This window comes from Epinephelus fuscoguttatus, linkage group LG3, assembly GCF_011397635.1.
Source record: "Epinephelus fuscoguttatus linkage group LG3, E.fuscoguttatus.final_Chr_v1".
Lineage (NCBI taxonomy): Eukaryota > Metazoa > Chordata > Actinopteri > Perciformes > Serranidae > Epinephelus > Epinephelus fuscoguttatus.
In genome coordinates, this window is record NC_064754.1 from 41,172,624 (window position 1) to 41,189,042 (window position 16,419).

Below are 16,419 nucleotides of genomic sequence, written 5' to 3' on the forward strand. Positions count from 1 at the left end.
CCGCAGATCTCTTGTGGAGTTTGTTGCAAGCAGCGCACTTTGAGCAAAACTCAACCTCTATATGTACTTTAAAGAAGTAGAGCATGATTATACCGTTTGTCTCTGGGGCAGTGCCCTATACAAATACATTATCTCACACAGCTATTTTTATACCCCCAAGTGGACACCTCTGTAAGAGTGCTTCCTCAACTGATTTGAGTTAATAATATACCTTTAGTCAAGAAACTTTGTGTAGCATTGTTGTAGATCATTAGATACACACCTGGGGCCTATTATGTGCATAGTATGGTTCTTGCATGTTTTTAGTACAACAAGAAGATTAAAGTGTCTACAGCCATGCTCGCAGCTCTGTGAGGTTTTACTGAGGCACAGTGGTGCCTTGAGCTAAGTGCTGATGCCAGCATGCAAGCGTGCTCACAGTGACATGGTGATGTTTCGCAAATATAATGTTTACCATCTTCACCATGGATGTATAACAAGAACTGGATGCCGTGTTGGAGGCGGGGCTCAGTTCATTCCTATGAAAGTTGCTCAGACGGGTGTTGGTGATCTGAGCAGAGGAGCAATTAGTTGTGAAGTTTTGAAATGGCATGCATTGCATGTATGCCTGTGCATACAGTTATGTACGGTACAGTACCCTACCAATCCCCACCCTCTAAAACATAGGGCTCCCCCAAAATCAAATTGGAACACTGGGATTTACCAAGTATGCAACGCTTTTTGTGTAAATATATCAAACACTGGATGGCATCATTTTTTACATGAAATGATGTTATTGCCTCATTTAGTGCATACATTTATTTCAAAAGTGGCAGATAAAAAAATACTTGCCTAACATAGTGGCAGGCATTGTAATCCATCCAGTAGTTATTAAGACATTTCACTGGTTAACAGATACCAGAAAACTGGATAATATGCCCTGCTAGTGACGCCACACCATTAGCGTTGCTAAAACGCTAAAACATACTCTACGTAATGTTTATTTTTGAATATCTGTGGCGAAAAGTCATAATAGTTGAGTAGGTCTCCCCTACCAATCCTGTTGTTTTCCCCTTTCTGTTTTTCCACCACTGTGTCCCTGCCGCGAGCAGCACATCCACATTCAAACACAAACAGACACAGTGTTGAGTTTCCAGCTCGCCCTCCTTTCCTGAGTCCAACTCATCTGTTTCCTGCTCTCTTCACTCTGGCATTTTGTCTTCTCTGTGCTCTTTCCATTATAGACTGACACACCGCCTGCCATGCCTCTGTCTTCTGCAAGGTACATTTGTGTAAATAACCCAGTACTGGATATAGCCTGTGTCACTCACAGCAAGTCAGACAGAGACCTGCATGAAAAATTAAGGAGCAAAAATACTGTCTGTGTGTGTGTATGTGTGTGTGTGTGTGTGTGTGTGTGTGTGTGTGTGTGTGTGTGTGTGTGTCTCAGAGAGAGAGAGATGAGCAACAGATACCCAGCTGGAATACTGGCAGGGCAACTTCCTGCTGACTATAGTGTATTTTGACATCTTTAGTCTGTAAAACACACACACACACACACAGACACACTGCTCCTCTTTGCTTCAGGGCAGGCTATCTGTCATGGTCCCGGTGTCACACTGAGTAATGAGATTATACACATGTGCATAACACACACACACACACACACACACACACACACACATGTCCATTGACCATGAAGTCACCATGAACACACATAACAGTTGAAGCAGAAAATAGTAAACACGCACAAAACCATTATGAAAATCTGTTCACGTAGCAGTCAAACAGAGCTCTAAAGTGAGCTTAATCTTGTGATCAGTTTACTTATCGTCAGCCATATTTAGATTAGGACATTAAAAATAATGAACCCTGCAGTGGTCTGTAGGACTACTTTATATTTCACAGTCATTTTGCATCCATTAGACAGTCACTGCCTTATTTACAAAGAAATCTCCAAGAGCAAAGAAGGAAAAATGCTGCTCATAAAATACTAAATGACAAGTACTTCCTGGGACTTTTTTAATACCTTGATGTTAGAGAGTGTGTGTGTGTGTGTGTGTGTGTGTGTGTGTGTGTGTGTGTGTGTTTAACTTCACAGTGACAGAAAAGGGTAATGGATTGTTGCGGTGGGGAATTAATTAAGTGTCTTTTTTACAAATGACCTCATAATAATTCCTTTCTGTCCTTTCTCTGGCTTGCTCTCCATTATGCCACATATCTTCTCTCTCAGACTCTTTCGCCTCTAAATTTTGCATTGACCTTGCATTAAGCACATTCCTGTCTCTTTCTTTCTCTCTCGTTCATGAGCTCAGCTGCTGTGATTGACACATGCAATGAATTGAATAATCTCCTCTCCTACTGCAGGGACTGGCATGTCTTTTATAGTGGATGTCAGTTCTTGATCTGGCTGGGGATGTAACTTCTTTTATATTGTTTTTTTATGGACGATTCTGTGAATTCTGAAAATAATAGTCCTTCGAAATAACTAGCCATGTGTAAGTAAAATAGAGCTAAGCGATACATCAGTGATATATGGATATCGTGATATGAGACTAGAGGTTGTCTCAGATTTTGTTTATCGTAAATGTTGTCTTTTCCTGGTTTTAAAGGCTGCATTACAGAAAAGTGCTGAAATTTTCCAAACCTTCCACACTGTTGTAGCTGTTGTATCATTTAACTTTACCCACTTAGTCATTTTATCCACATTATTGATTATTACCTATCCAAAAATCTCATTGTATAAATATTTTGTAAAAGCACTAGTTGTCAACACTAAAATATCATTGCAATATAGATATCAGTGTGTTTGCTCAGAAGTATCGTGACATTTAATTTTCTCCATATTCTCCGTAGACTTTGTTTGCCTCCACGTTGGCAACAGCCGTGGCTGGAGGCATTATGTTTTCGGGTTGTCCATCCGTCTGTCCATCCCATTCTTGTGAACGCGATATCTCAAAAACACTGTGGGGGATTTTTTTTTTTTTTTTTGTTTTCAAATTTGACACAAACATTCACTTGGACTCAACAATGAATTGATTTGTTTTTGGTGGCCAAAGGTCAAGGTCACTGTGACCTTGTCTGTCTCATTTTTGTGAATGTAATATCTCAAGAACACCTTGGGGCAAATTTCTTCAAATTTGGCAGGAATGTTTACATGGACTCAACAATGAACTGATTGGATTTCTGAGGTCAAAGGTCAAGGTCAGTGTAACCTTTTATCTGTCTCATTCTCGTAAATATGTTATCTCAAGAACACCTTATGGGAATTTCTTTAAATCTGACACAAATGTCCACTTGGACTGAGGAATCAACTGATTAGAATTTTGTGATTTAAGGTCAATGGTCAAGGTCAGCGTATATGTATGTATGTATATATATATATATATATATATATATATATATATATATAATGTGTGTGTGTGTGTGTCTGCGTGTCTGCATTAAACACTTTTCTGACCATTATTCAGTGTCATACCTCAGAAGGACAGAAGACAAAACATTTGGTCAGGTAGGTCGTGCGCAGAGGCATTCAACCATGGGGCAGTAAGTCTAGTTACATAGAAGGGCACTCGGAGAGTGCAGTCTTCTGGGACGGCCAATCACTCTATCTCACAATGTCAACAAAAGTGGAGAATAATTTGTGTATCTGTCCCTGTAATTCTGATCCACTCTAAAATTTAATGGGCTCTTACTTGGTCCATGTTACAATCTTCCTCTAGATTTCTAAAAAAAAATTGGCCAGTAGTTTTTCTTTAATCCTGCTATCAAACAAACAAACAAACAAACCAAATACACAACCTGTTTGCCAGAGGTAATAAAACAGTGTTTATAAAGACTGTATAAGTACAGTTATGACCTTCAGGCAGCATGACCTCATGTTTATTTCTCTTGCTCTTTTGCCTCTCATCGTGAAATGTTTGATTTATCATTGAATCTCATTATGTTAAGACGATCATTTGCTTCATATTGTGACCTTCATAAAACCCAGAAGATGTGTGAATGCATTCTTTAAGCGTTTTAATGAGAGAAAAGCTCTAGGTCCTTAGGGTATCTGTGCATGCATTCTTTTTTCTCTGGCATCTTTTCCACATGTCAGTTTAGCTTCACATAATTTAGAGGTCTTCTAATGTGGCACTGGTTTCAAAGATAAATAATCCTAAACAAATAAATGAGTTTAGATGCATGTGACATGCTTGCATGTCACAAGTTATTAAAATGTAAAGATATTAAAAACTAGGCTCTTACTGGTGTTGAGGAAAAGCTTGCTCTGCTGCAGTTTGATGATCAAGCGTTTAAACATCTGAGCTCTTTATCCCCAATATGCTTGCTGTGTACTAACATCTGGAGATGCCTCAGGCCCATGCCAGGCTGTTGTTTGCACAGTTTTTCTTCTACCTCTAATCACACCTCTTCAGAGAGACAAGAATGCGATGCTATTGCATTTCGGAGGGGATTGATTTTTGTAGGAGAAATCAAGGGATTTTAAAATTACATGCACTAATGAGTAATTTTAATCCTGTCTGGAGCCTATACGTGCAGTATTTTTTTCTGTCTACTGCATTTATAAATACCATCTATTTACTCAGTGTTTTTCAGCGCACTTGTTGGTCCTCTTGTAACAATACAGATAGATAGAATGGAGTTACAATCTATATAAGACCTTGTTGTTCAACAGCCTTTATGTTAATGTGGCGGCATTACGTAAAGTCAGACTTGTGCTTGTGTTTAAAGTGACATGGAGAGGTTTTTTTTTTCAGATTGACATTAGGAATTTTATTTAAAATCAGCCAAGGTGATTATTCAGATGTGAGACCAACATGTTAAATTGACATCACATTAACGTAAGGAGGTCTGAAGGTCTCAATCTGTGTCTATCAGGCAGAATATCAGTCCTGTAAGAGACATAAAACATTAAATTCTCTGATCAGTCTTGTATGAATGAGTGGAAACTGTCAGTGTATTCCCCTGTAGGATGGTGTGAAGCCCTCAGGTTTATGCTCTAAAAACCACAGACTTACATTATTCTTGGTTCAACTTGGTTGCTGTGGTTACTTATTTTGGCTTGAATTTTAACACTTTTGCTATACTCTCCAGGTCGCAACACTTAGCCTACTGTCATAAAGGTGCCCCCCACCCCTGCTGGTAGTGCAGACTTTCCACTCTTGCAGATGATTGTTGGTACATCATAGTAGAAAATGCATATTTGTCAGAACTGGCCTGCCAAAGCATCCAATTGGGCCCACTGGATGACTTTGCATTCGTAGTATTGATGCACTTAAGGCTGCATGTAAAGGCTAAGAGGTATCAGGTTTCAGGAGCAAGTTAAACTGTGAGCAGCCTATGTTATTTAAAATGCTGCTTAAGAGACTTTTCAACCCAGATTACAGCTCTCTGACAAAACAATGAATACTTATTGGGATCCTATTCAAAGACACTGAACATTGTGCAAAATATTGTCAATCAGCAGCTTCAGTAGAAAAGAATCTGTATCAGACTACTATCTTAAAACAATATTGGTGGAACCCTATTGCTAAGGCACTGCCAAAACTTTAAATTTGTAAATGGCTAGTAAGGCAGAGGATAACTTTCCATGCTTCCTCAATAGCTTCCACTTTCCACAGGAGTGGAAATGTGTGGAAAAATGCAAATGTAAGCAGCAGACAGACTGAATGTTGAAAAACTGGGACATATTGTTCAAACTGTACTGTTCTTTCTTAAGACACCAGGCTGCTCATCATCTTTTTATAAATGGACAAATGTTTTTAGAATGTACTTGAACTTCTTTTCACTGAAAGAAAGGGAACATTTAGAGGTCTTGTAATTTATAGGTTATGATGCATTGGTTAAACAGGTCTGGCCCCCTTGACATCAACTTGGGCTTTATGTGGCCTATGAATTTGACACCATTGCCATAAACTAAGAACATACACATAGTTGTCAATTCAGCCTCTGTAATTTTTTCAGCTGTTGTTCTATTTGTATGAAAGTGGCGATATGCAGACCACTTTCAAATCTACTTACTAATGACTTACTAATGACATCATTAGTAAAAATAGAGCTACTTAATATTTCATGGTGTCCTACAATGTTAGAATGCAAGAGTGTTTCTAGCTATCCCAAAAGGCTTCCCTTAAAGGCAAGGTAAAAAGCCAGCAGTCACAGAGTGAGGGAAGACGTGATAATCTTTTAAAAATGGGGATAACAACACACATTGTCAGCCAGTCTTTTCCCAAAGGTATTTATAAGGTTGCACTAGTTTGTTCACATTAATAGTGACAGAAATAATTTTGTAAAGAATAAAAAATAACTTAAAGTCCATTTCCACTGTACAGAAAATCCACTGACATCAAGTTTTTTCTCTACTTAATGGGAAAGGTTACAATCAGGATTTACTTCCAAGTCATATGGCTCTGCAGTAGTTACGGGTATTTATCAGCTTCATTTTCGATTGTCTTCGTTCGGCAGTGATGGAGATACAACACCCAGCTGGATGTGCAAATTTTATTCCATTGGATGGTGTGGTGCAATGACAGGCCGCCACAAAATGTTATCATCTAAGCAGCGCTCAAACGTTGTTCAAAATTTAGTCAGTACTGAGTTTAAAAGAGAAACTGAGTAAGTAACAGATATAAAAAGAAGTATCAACTGTAAAATTTTCACTGGCCCCCATGCTGCGTTCTACTGTTTACTAACCTTTTTTGTTGGCACATCCGTGACGTTGAATGTGAAACACCATATAAAAAGGGCATACTCCTCTACTGCAGAGCTGTGGGTCTGCTGGCAACAGGAGAGCAGCCTATCACCTATTTTTTTCCCCCCCACATTTAAAAAAATCTGCATACACCCACTAATTGTGGTGGAAAAAGTCTATCACACCCACTAACATCTGGCTTTTGTATGTAATGAGAAAAGATATACATTATTTTTCAACTCCGAATGGTAGTGATGAAAACACGACACCTGGGTGGATGCGGAAATTTTAGCCGTTTTGCTGGCGCAATGCAAATACGATACAATACAAATAAGATACTGTCTGACTCCGTTCAAGCAGCGTTCAATACTCTATCAAAATTTATTTGGCCCCAAATTTGAAATAGAGACTGAATAAGTAAGATATAAAATAAAACAAAGTAATCACCAAAACATTTTCACTGACCTCCATCCTGCTTTCTACTGTTTCTGAACCAGTTTTCTTGCCCGGCTGTGACATTGAACATGACACACCATGGCATGGCATACTTATCTACTACAGAGCCATGTACACTGCTCTGGTCTACTGGCAATGACAAAGCAGTCTATTGCCTACCTTGAATAGTTTTTCCTGAATTTAGAAAACCTTCATACACGTGCTAATTTTGGTGGGAAAATCTAATAGAGAGGGGGAAGTAGTGATAATTGTTTAAATGGGGATAATGGTGCATATTGTCAGATGGTCAGTCCTCAAAGGCATTCATAGGGTTGCACTTACTTGTTCATGCTTACTGTCTCACACCTACACAATTGGGCAGTCACTGCATAAAGTGGGCGTGGCTGTTGGATGCAGCCCTCCAAATTCTGATGCTGGAGAGGTGTAGGGTAAGAGGGTTTAGATGTGATTTAATCATCAAACAAGCAATTCAGTTGCAGCGTACTGATGCTTTTAATGTGACTGCATGTGTGTCTACGCTGTGATATATTTACAGGGTGATAATGTTGTGTGTTGTCTTTGCTGTGTCATCATTTCCAAGCCTCTCTGTTCTGGATCTTTACCCTGTCAGCGTTGACTCATCCTGTCAGCAAGGTCACAGCACTCCATTTCTCCATTACAGCCATCCATCCTCTCTGACCGATGCCTGACATTCTCTCCCCTCACAGACTGGTCCTCTCATCCGTGTCGGACTACTTTGCAGCCATGTTCACCAGTGATGTGAGGGAGGCCAAGCAGGACGAGGTGAAAATGGAAGGAGTGGACCCTGATGCATTGTGGGTCCTGGTGCAGTATGCATACACAGGTATACAGACACACTGGTTGGCTTTATTAGAAATAGATCATAACATAATGACAAGCAAAAATAACATACCATGATGTTTCAATTATCCGTCAGCTCATCTATTATATGTCAAAGAATTATAAAGTCTGATGGCTGTTGGTATATAGGATCTTATGTATCTCTCTGTCCTGCATCGAAGAGAGAGGAGCCGTCCACCACAGTTTTTTTGGTCCATCAAGGTGTTGTGAAGTGGATGATCTGGGTTGTTCATGATGGCCTCGAACATCTTCAGTGTGCATCTCTCCACCACCTCCTCCAGTGTGTCCAATCTGACTCCAATCACAGAGCCAGCTCTTTTGACTAGTTTGTCCAACCGCCTTGCATCTTTGTGTCTGATGCTTCCTCCCCAGCAGACTGCAGCATAAAACAACGCACTTGCCACCACAGACTGATAAAACATCTGCAGCAACTTACTACAGATGTCGAGAGATCTGAGCTTCCTCAAGAAAAAGAGGCAGCTCTGCCCCTTTTTGTAGAGAGCGTCTGTGTTTAGGGACCAGTCCAACTTATTATCCAGGTGTACACCTAGATACTTATAGCTTGGCACCACCTCCATGTCCACCCAACAGGTATTCACTGGCTGAAGAGGGGGCTTGGACCTGTGGAAATCTATGATCATTTCCTTGGTCTTTGAGGTGTTCAGGAGGAGACAGTTCTTGTGACTCCAGTCACTAAAGGCATTCATCACGTCCCTACATTCAGATTCCTGCCCATTCCTGATACACGCCACAATAGCAGTGTCGTCCGAGTCGTTCTGGATGTGGCAGGATTCAGAGTTGTATTTGAAGTCCGCCGAGTATCCACCTTATTTTCAAACACGGAAGTAAATAGTGATCAACTTCCGTTTTTTTGTGCGTGACTTCCGTTCAGCCGCTTTCCCTCATGCTTTCCCTTACCGGAGCTAACCGTGCAAGCTATTTTTTTCAATTTTCAGTTGTTTATGTTAGTCAATCAGTTAGTTAGTTAGTCTGTGTATTTTGTATAGATAACTGTGCCCACGTTTCCGTTATAATGGAAATTTATTCCCTCTAAACGCGAAGAAATCGCACGTCAATCATAAACTATGAACCAAAAAAGCACAATCTATCCCGAGTGAGACAAACTGCTTGATCCCCGTCTCCAGTGTACCAGCAGAGAACCTGCAGAACCGAATCAGCGAAAAAACACACCGGGCTAAGCCTCTCTACCTGAGCAGCTGAAGCTGCGGCTCGCACCCTCGACACACAGACACACAGACGGTGCTTCTGCATGCCAGCCAAACGTGTGCGCAACTGTGATAAATAAATATGTGAGGTGTACGCCGCTTTTCTATCTTTTTTCACTTTTCTTTCTTTCTTTCTTTCTTTCTGTCGGCGACATACACTCCGAACACAGGACGGGTTGTTTTAATTGACTGAGTTGATCATTAAGCCATAGTGATGCGCGGATCGGCTCTGATAGCACCTGAATCAGCATGTACTCATCAACCATCCAGCCGTTACAACATGATTGAGCTAGCAAAGCAGTTTTGTGTTGCTATGTGTGTTATTTATTCAGTTTTGGGAAATCACGATGTCTAGAAAGCATCAGTGGCTGCAGCTGACAGGGACAGCTAACGTTAACACTAGCAGCAAAGCTAACATCAGGACGTCATCCGTTAAAAGCCTCCCGTTGTCGGATACGACATGAAACTACTCCAGTTAGCTCAATCATGTTGTTGACATCCGCTGGAAAAAATATTTTTTTCACGGGCCACTTTGTGAGTTTAGTGAGTTATTACAGACAGGGCTAACGGCTAACAGTTGACGGTTAGCCCAGCTAATCTACGATAACCATGTTATAAATTACACACAGAGAAAATACTAATGTTTGTTCAGTCATTGTGTTTATAGACTTTACAAACATCAGATTAGTCTAAACGGTGATGCAGTGACGTGAAAAATGTGATATATACATATATAGCTAAACTCAGCAAGGTAAACAACAAGGCGATTCCCATTTACACAGTGGTAAGAGTGCTGGACCGGAAGTGTCGCACAAAAAAACGGAAGCTGGCTGCGTTCTGTTTTGTCTCCGTGTTTCCGTGAAAAATAAGGTGGATAGTGTGAACAGGAATGGAGCCAGGACAGTCCCTTGTGGAGCCCCCATGCAGCTCATTAATGTCCCAGAACATTTAGTCTCTCAAACAGAAATTGTGAACAGTGCCAAAACTTGGATGGGTGTAATTAATGTTAAGTAGATTTTGGTCTGTGATTTAAAGGAATACTTCACCCCCGAAATGACCATTTGTATATGAGCTACTCACCCCGTGTTACGCTGAAAAGAAAAATTTGTTTCTCTCACATGCCTCCATGGTCTACAAATAATCCAATAACAGAAAATTCTTGATGAATTGAAGTCATAGGGGTCCACATTTAACAACAGCAAAACTATATCAAAACATCTGTTTACAAACTCACACAAATCGTGCCGTATAATCCAAGTCTCATGTATCCGGCCGTATGCTCAGTACTTCTCAAAACTTTTCCATGCTCTCTTCAAAGCCAGACTCCATTGACAAAAACAGTAATTTTACCAACATGGTAAGAACAAGGGAGCTACTTGTCTACCACTGCCTCACATCAGTAGTTTCTTTGTGTTATTGTGTGACTTTGCAGAATCTGAACTAACCCTTTAAAACATCAAAGTTGGAAAGGGCTGTCTGTTTGGCAAGTACAGAGAATACAACTGGATAATTGAGACTTGGATTAAAGTGCAGGAGTTACAGTATGTGAGAGTTTGTGAACAGATATTGCGAAAGGTTTTACTGTTGCTAAACACGGACCTCTACAACTTCAATTCATCAAGATTTTTTTCAGTTTTTGGATTTTTCGTTCACTGGAGGCATGCGAGATAGATTTATTCACAATTTCATCATAATACGGGGTGAATATTTGGTGTACAGATTTTGGGAGGTGAGGCATTCCTTTTAAGGTGTTCTTTGTGACATACAGAGCATTGATATAGAAAAAAAATTGCTATGTAAAGATAAGAGCTATACCTGACTCAGAATTATGTCAGTCAAATCAGATTTAGCTGCTCAATACGAATATTTGTCAGTAGTTTTAAAGTTTAAACAGGGCTCAGCAGGACATTCATTGTGACAGGGGCATTCACATAATACAGTAAACAAGTTAATGGTGCTAAGGACAGATTGGAAATGTGCTATTTTTTGCTGACACTAGATATCAAACAAAAGCCAGAGACTTCATTGTATTAAGTTGCGGTGAGATGTAAATTCACCACAGAAGACAATGTGATCTCAAAACCTTAGAGTGAAAAGCCTCCCCCTCTCTGTGCCGCTGCCTGCGTGTCCACAGCTCCCTGTGCCAAAGAGTAGTATGAAAGTCAAGAGCACCTACTCTGTGCACTCACTAGCAAAGAATAAAAAGCACTTCTCAAGTTGAAGCAATCTCAGTTGACTGAGGAGACTCCAAATGATGATTCAAATCTCCCACTTTCAAAGGGCAATCCAAGTCGAGATAAAGTAATGATGTCCTGATCAGAGAGTGAATTCATGCTACTTGTAGTCCAAGCTTCTTTGTGGTTTGTTGTGGTAAGTCAGTTCAGCGGTGCATGCATGTCACACTGGCTAGCTCATTGGCAGCACTCTGCACCACTCTCCTACAACAGTTACCACTGATACTGGTACGGCGTCCTCATGGAGGCATAGTGCCCATCCTCCAATTCCTCTTGGTTAACATCATTAGCTCTGTCAGCACCGTTGCCTTTGTTTAGAGCTGTTTATGGGGTTATCACTGTTAGCTGCTAGCCACCTCCATGTTGAGAACCTTGTCCAGACAACTCATATACTCTAAATTTTGCACAGAACCCCTTTGAGGTAAAAAAAAACAAACAAAAAAAACAAACAAAACGTGATACTCTTGATCTCATAGCCTTTTAAATAATAAATCTTAGACACTTTCAAAGTCCTGCTGTAATGATTCCTGTCCTGCCTCCTCACTGTCTTCCTTCTCCACCATCTCCCCACTTTGTCTTCCAGGCCGTCTCGAGTTGAGGGAGGACACCATTGAGTCTCTGCTGTCAGCCTCATGCCTGCTGCAGTTGTCGTCAGTGGTTCAGGCCTGCTGTTCATTCCTCATGAAGCAGCTCCACCCCTCCAACTGTCTGGGTATCCGCTCCTACGCCGACGCTCAGGGCTGCAATGACCTGCAGAGGGCCGCTCACGCCTACACCATGGTGGGTACGCATGACAAGGCCAGTTCATCTCTATACCTCCACAGATTGTAGAGCCACCGTGAAAAAGAAAAAAAAAAAGAACTGCTTTGGAAAATATACATCTAGAAATGATGATGTTGATTCAGGTAGACCACAGGTGATGCTTAGGTTTAAACAATTAATTAAGAGCAATAAATGGGGTTCTTTCATCTCTCCGTTTCACAACTACCCCTCTCTACCTCCATACAGTTTTCCCTGGTCAGACTTCAGTCATTTTTCAGCCATCCAGTTATTTTTGGTAACAAATTGGTTCCTTATTCACAACGCACCACACACCATTATCGCCACAATGGCTGTTTTCAGCACAGGGTTGCTATGGTGACTGTGAAATAGCTCTTCCATCGACTTGATTATTCTTTTTCTTTTCTTGTTCTCTCCTGTCTTAACATGCCTTTTTCCCACCCTGCCTCCCTCTATGATTCTGTCTCTGACACTGTTCCTCTCTTTCTTCCTTTCTCTCTAAGTGGATTATTGTTAAACTATAATCTGTGGTAATTATGTTGTAAAGGTGTCTTTATCTGGGTGTGACTGTCTGCCTGCGTCTGTATTCACACACATACACAGCTCACAGGATTATTACATGCAGTGTGAGAGAGCTATACAGTAGACTGTGTAGAGAGAAGTCTGGACTGTTTTAATTTCTTTGTTAATTTTAAATGTTTTATTTATGTAGGAATCAGGTCACATTTACTTAATTAATTAATTTACTTAATATTTTGATAATCAGTTAGCTGTTAAAGACAGTCTGCAGTTCCAGCTTCTTCATTGTGAGGATTGTGTTTTGTGATAACACAATGTGTGACATTATGCAGACCAAATGATAATTCATTAACTTAGAAAATAGCAGATAATGAAAATGATTGCTAGTTTCAGCCCTGCTCTGTACTTCTAAAGCAACCCCCTTCATTTTTCACTGCCAAATCATTCCAACCTTTTCTCATCCAACTTTTTTTCTCCAGCTTTTCATTCATCTTCCTCTGACCTTTCTCAAGCCCTCATTTCCTTCCTTTTTTTCCTCTCTTCTTGTCTCCTTCCAACCCCGTGATCCCTTTCCTCTCTCCACTCATATTTTCCTATTGTTTTTTTTTCTCTCCTCTCATTCCTTTTCTCATTTACATTTCGTTTTTCATTCATCCTTACTCCTGTGAGACTAGTCTGACTCTTTCCTGCTACTCTTATCACCATTTCATCTCTCTGTCCACTAGGAGCACTTTTTAGAGGTGGTGGGAGGCCAAGAGTTCCTGTTGCTCCCAGTGGAGGAGATGGAGAGGCTGCTCACGTCCGATGATGTCAACGTGCCAGACGAGGAAACTGTGGTAACCTCTTTGCTAACCTGGGTCCGTCACGACGCTGCCACACGACAGCGTCAGCTACCCTTGTTGCTGGCTCACATCCGACTGCCGCTGCTGCAGCCACAGGTGAGAGCTGCAGAGAACTCTGTCACATAATGTATTGTAACAGACTTATTTAAAGAGGCTATAATTGATATTTTTGTCATACATTTATGTATTAAGTGGCAGTGTGAAAACAATGCGAAAGGTGTTTGCTGGTACTGATTAACCTACAGACAGTTACCACCCAAATCCCACCCTAATGTCCAGCTGCAACTTAGCCATTTTGCCAAACTGTTTATTTTGTGTGTGTGTGTGTGTGTGTGTGTGTGTGTGTGTGTGTGTGTCTCTTTGTGATTATCCTATGTATTGTTCATTATTCTCTACAAATAAGGAGGTTTTTGGAGTTCTGTGAATGCAGTGCAGGCAGAACTCTTAATGACCTTTTTTCTTTTTCTCTCTCAGCAGCAGTTTGTTGGGTTTGAGTCGGGGGGTGGTGAATTAATCCATCAGTCAGTTTGTGGTTGGATTGATCAGAGCTGATCAGATCGATGCATTAGATTAGAGGAGCAGCTGCTGCAGAGGAACTTGAAAGCAAAATTTTAGACCTTGAGCTGGATGGCGGAGTGCACAGTTTCCATGGGAACACAGCCAGTTTCATCTAAAAACAATGAACACCACTAAAATGAGAGCGCTGTTATTCTAAAAAGTAGAACGTTCCATTTCTGTGTGAATTATGACCGAAGTTTCACTTTGCTCTGCTTCATCTGTGCCCAGAGTACGCTATGCGCTCCAAGAGTGTGGTGCTCGGTAAATATATTTCAACAGCGCTCCAAATGATCTGGTCAGCAAAAACAGAAAAAAGATACATGGTGGCAAGTGCTGATACCCAGGCAGGCCGCCACAAGCAAATGAATGTGTGGAAAACCCTGCACTTACGAAGTTAGTATCTGGGCTGAAAACAATTTAGTGTGACTTCCCTTTTATTGATAATAAAGAAAACAGTAAAATCTTGTCAAACAGTTTTATGTCAGTCAGTGTCAGTACATGATCAGCTCATCCCTGTAGTCTCTTTTCTCTCACTCTTAAATCCGTTAAATGGGTGATGAATTTGAGTAGCAAAGAAAAGATTTATTACATACACTAATATGATATACATACACTAATATGATCATATTGGAGAAGCTCTGTATAAACTCTTGTTCAGTCAGGACCACTTTGTCAAAAATAATCTTTATTTACTTGCACAAGTTGTATTACATTTGGCGGTATGGTTCTGTTCTGGGACCCCCTACTTTTCCACGCGCTTGCGTAGAAAGCCTGAGGCAGGAAGAGCACACCTTCCTGCCCTTCATGAGCCATCATGAACGGCTGGAGCAGGGGGCGCAGCAGCAAAGAAACCCCAGACAGAGCAGAGCAAGCAACTGAATACAATAAAGTTCGGACCCACATAGCAGGAGGATCTGGGACCCCCTGCTCTTCCACGCGCTTGCGTGGAAAGCCTGAGGCAGGAAGAGCACACCTTCCTGCCCTTCATGAGCCATCATGAACGGCTATAGCAGGGAGCGCAGCAGTGAAACAAACCCAGATAGAGCAGAGAAAAGAGCATGACAGGAGGAGCTGGGGTGGAGGTGGGTTGCGATTACCGGCAGAGGAAGCAGCAAAAGGGGGCCAGGCTTAAATAGGTTTAAATAGCGCGCTCTGAATGCAATTTTCCAATAGGAGCAAAGGGGCAGTCAGCTGAGCCATCAGCTGATTGAGGATTGCTTGCTTGTCGTTAACGGCTAATTTAGAGCTTAACGTCGTGGCCTGCCAGAACTAACGCTACGCTTGATATGTCTTAATATCTGTTACAACAAAGTATGAGGCAAGTGTCTGCATCAGTCTTCCTCCCAATGATGTGCTGGTCTTTTTTCATGGTCAGATTTGTCTTGTGCTCTCTTCCTCTCTGTTCTTCTCTACCTCCTCCTGGCTACAGTCTGTCTCTCTGTCTCTATCCCTATCCTCTTTAGGCAATTAGAGGGACTATAATCATTAACAGTAGATCACAACCATTACTCTGTCACATGTGTGCCTGTGTTTGTTGTGTCTGTGTACATTTGAGTGTGTGCATGTATCTCCTCCTCTCTCATCTTCCCGGCATGTACAGCAGAGTATCTTGACGGGTAATGCGATGCTGAGAAGTTTATATGCTAGGCAGAACCTCAGTTACCGCCTAGGGCGTTGGATGCACACACAAACACACACGCACACGCGCGCGCGCGCACGCACGCACGTTTTAAACCCTTAATTAAGTGTGATATCTCTCTTAACTGCAGCTAAATTATCTGTTCTCTTCATCTCCCTTATCAGTCATTTCCCTCCCTATATATAAAGAAAGTGTAGAGATAAAACCCTCGTTGTGGGCCCCCCTTCCACTTTTCATCTCTTCTGCCTGCATCTATACATCTCCCAGGTTTGCACTTGTGTGGTGCACAGTATGAACACCTGAGATATACGACTTTGCCCTGGTCAGCTGAAATCACAAGTAGCTGTAACACGTAATCAGGCAGGAAGATGGATGGCAGAGGGGTGAAGCCGTAGAATAGCATTAGAGTAGAGAGAGCTAAAGCAAGACAGACATAGAGCTGAGGGTTGATTCAGCCTTTAACAGTATATCACAACCGCCACCACCATGCTAAACTGATAAATATCTTAACATTCAGCAACTTCATGAGCTGTCACATCCCAATAAACCGATGTATAAACCGCACACTGGCAACCGATCAATATTCATCAACCAATTAGTCAGCTTTCTATCTAGGCCACCATGCGATTCC

At 41.3% G+C, this 16,419-nt stretch overlaps 1 protein-coding gene across 2 annotated transcripts in view; it reads left to right on the forward strand.

The window, feature by feature from the left end:
• klhl5 (kelch-like family member 5) overlaps positions 1–16,419 on the forward strand; it is a 77,445-nt gene that overhangs the window by 41,288 nt on the left and 19,738 nt on the right. For both annotated transcript variants that reach the window (XM_049572679.1, XM_049572678.1), the window contains 3 exons: positions 7,837–7,973; positions 12,034–12,230; positions 13,475–13,687. In XM_049572679.1, the coding sequence (XP_049428636.1) occupies positions 7,837–7,973; positions 12,034–12,230; positions 13,475–13,687 (547 nt within the window). The remainder of the gene's footprint in view (positions 1–7,836; positions 7,974–12,033; positions 12,231–13,474; positions 13,688–16,419) is intronic.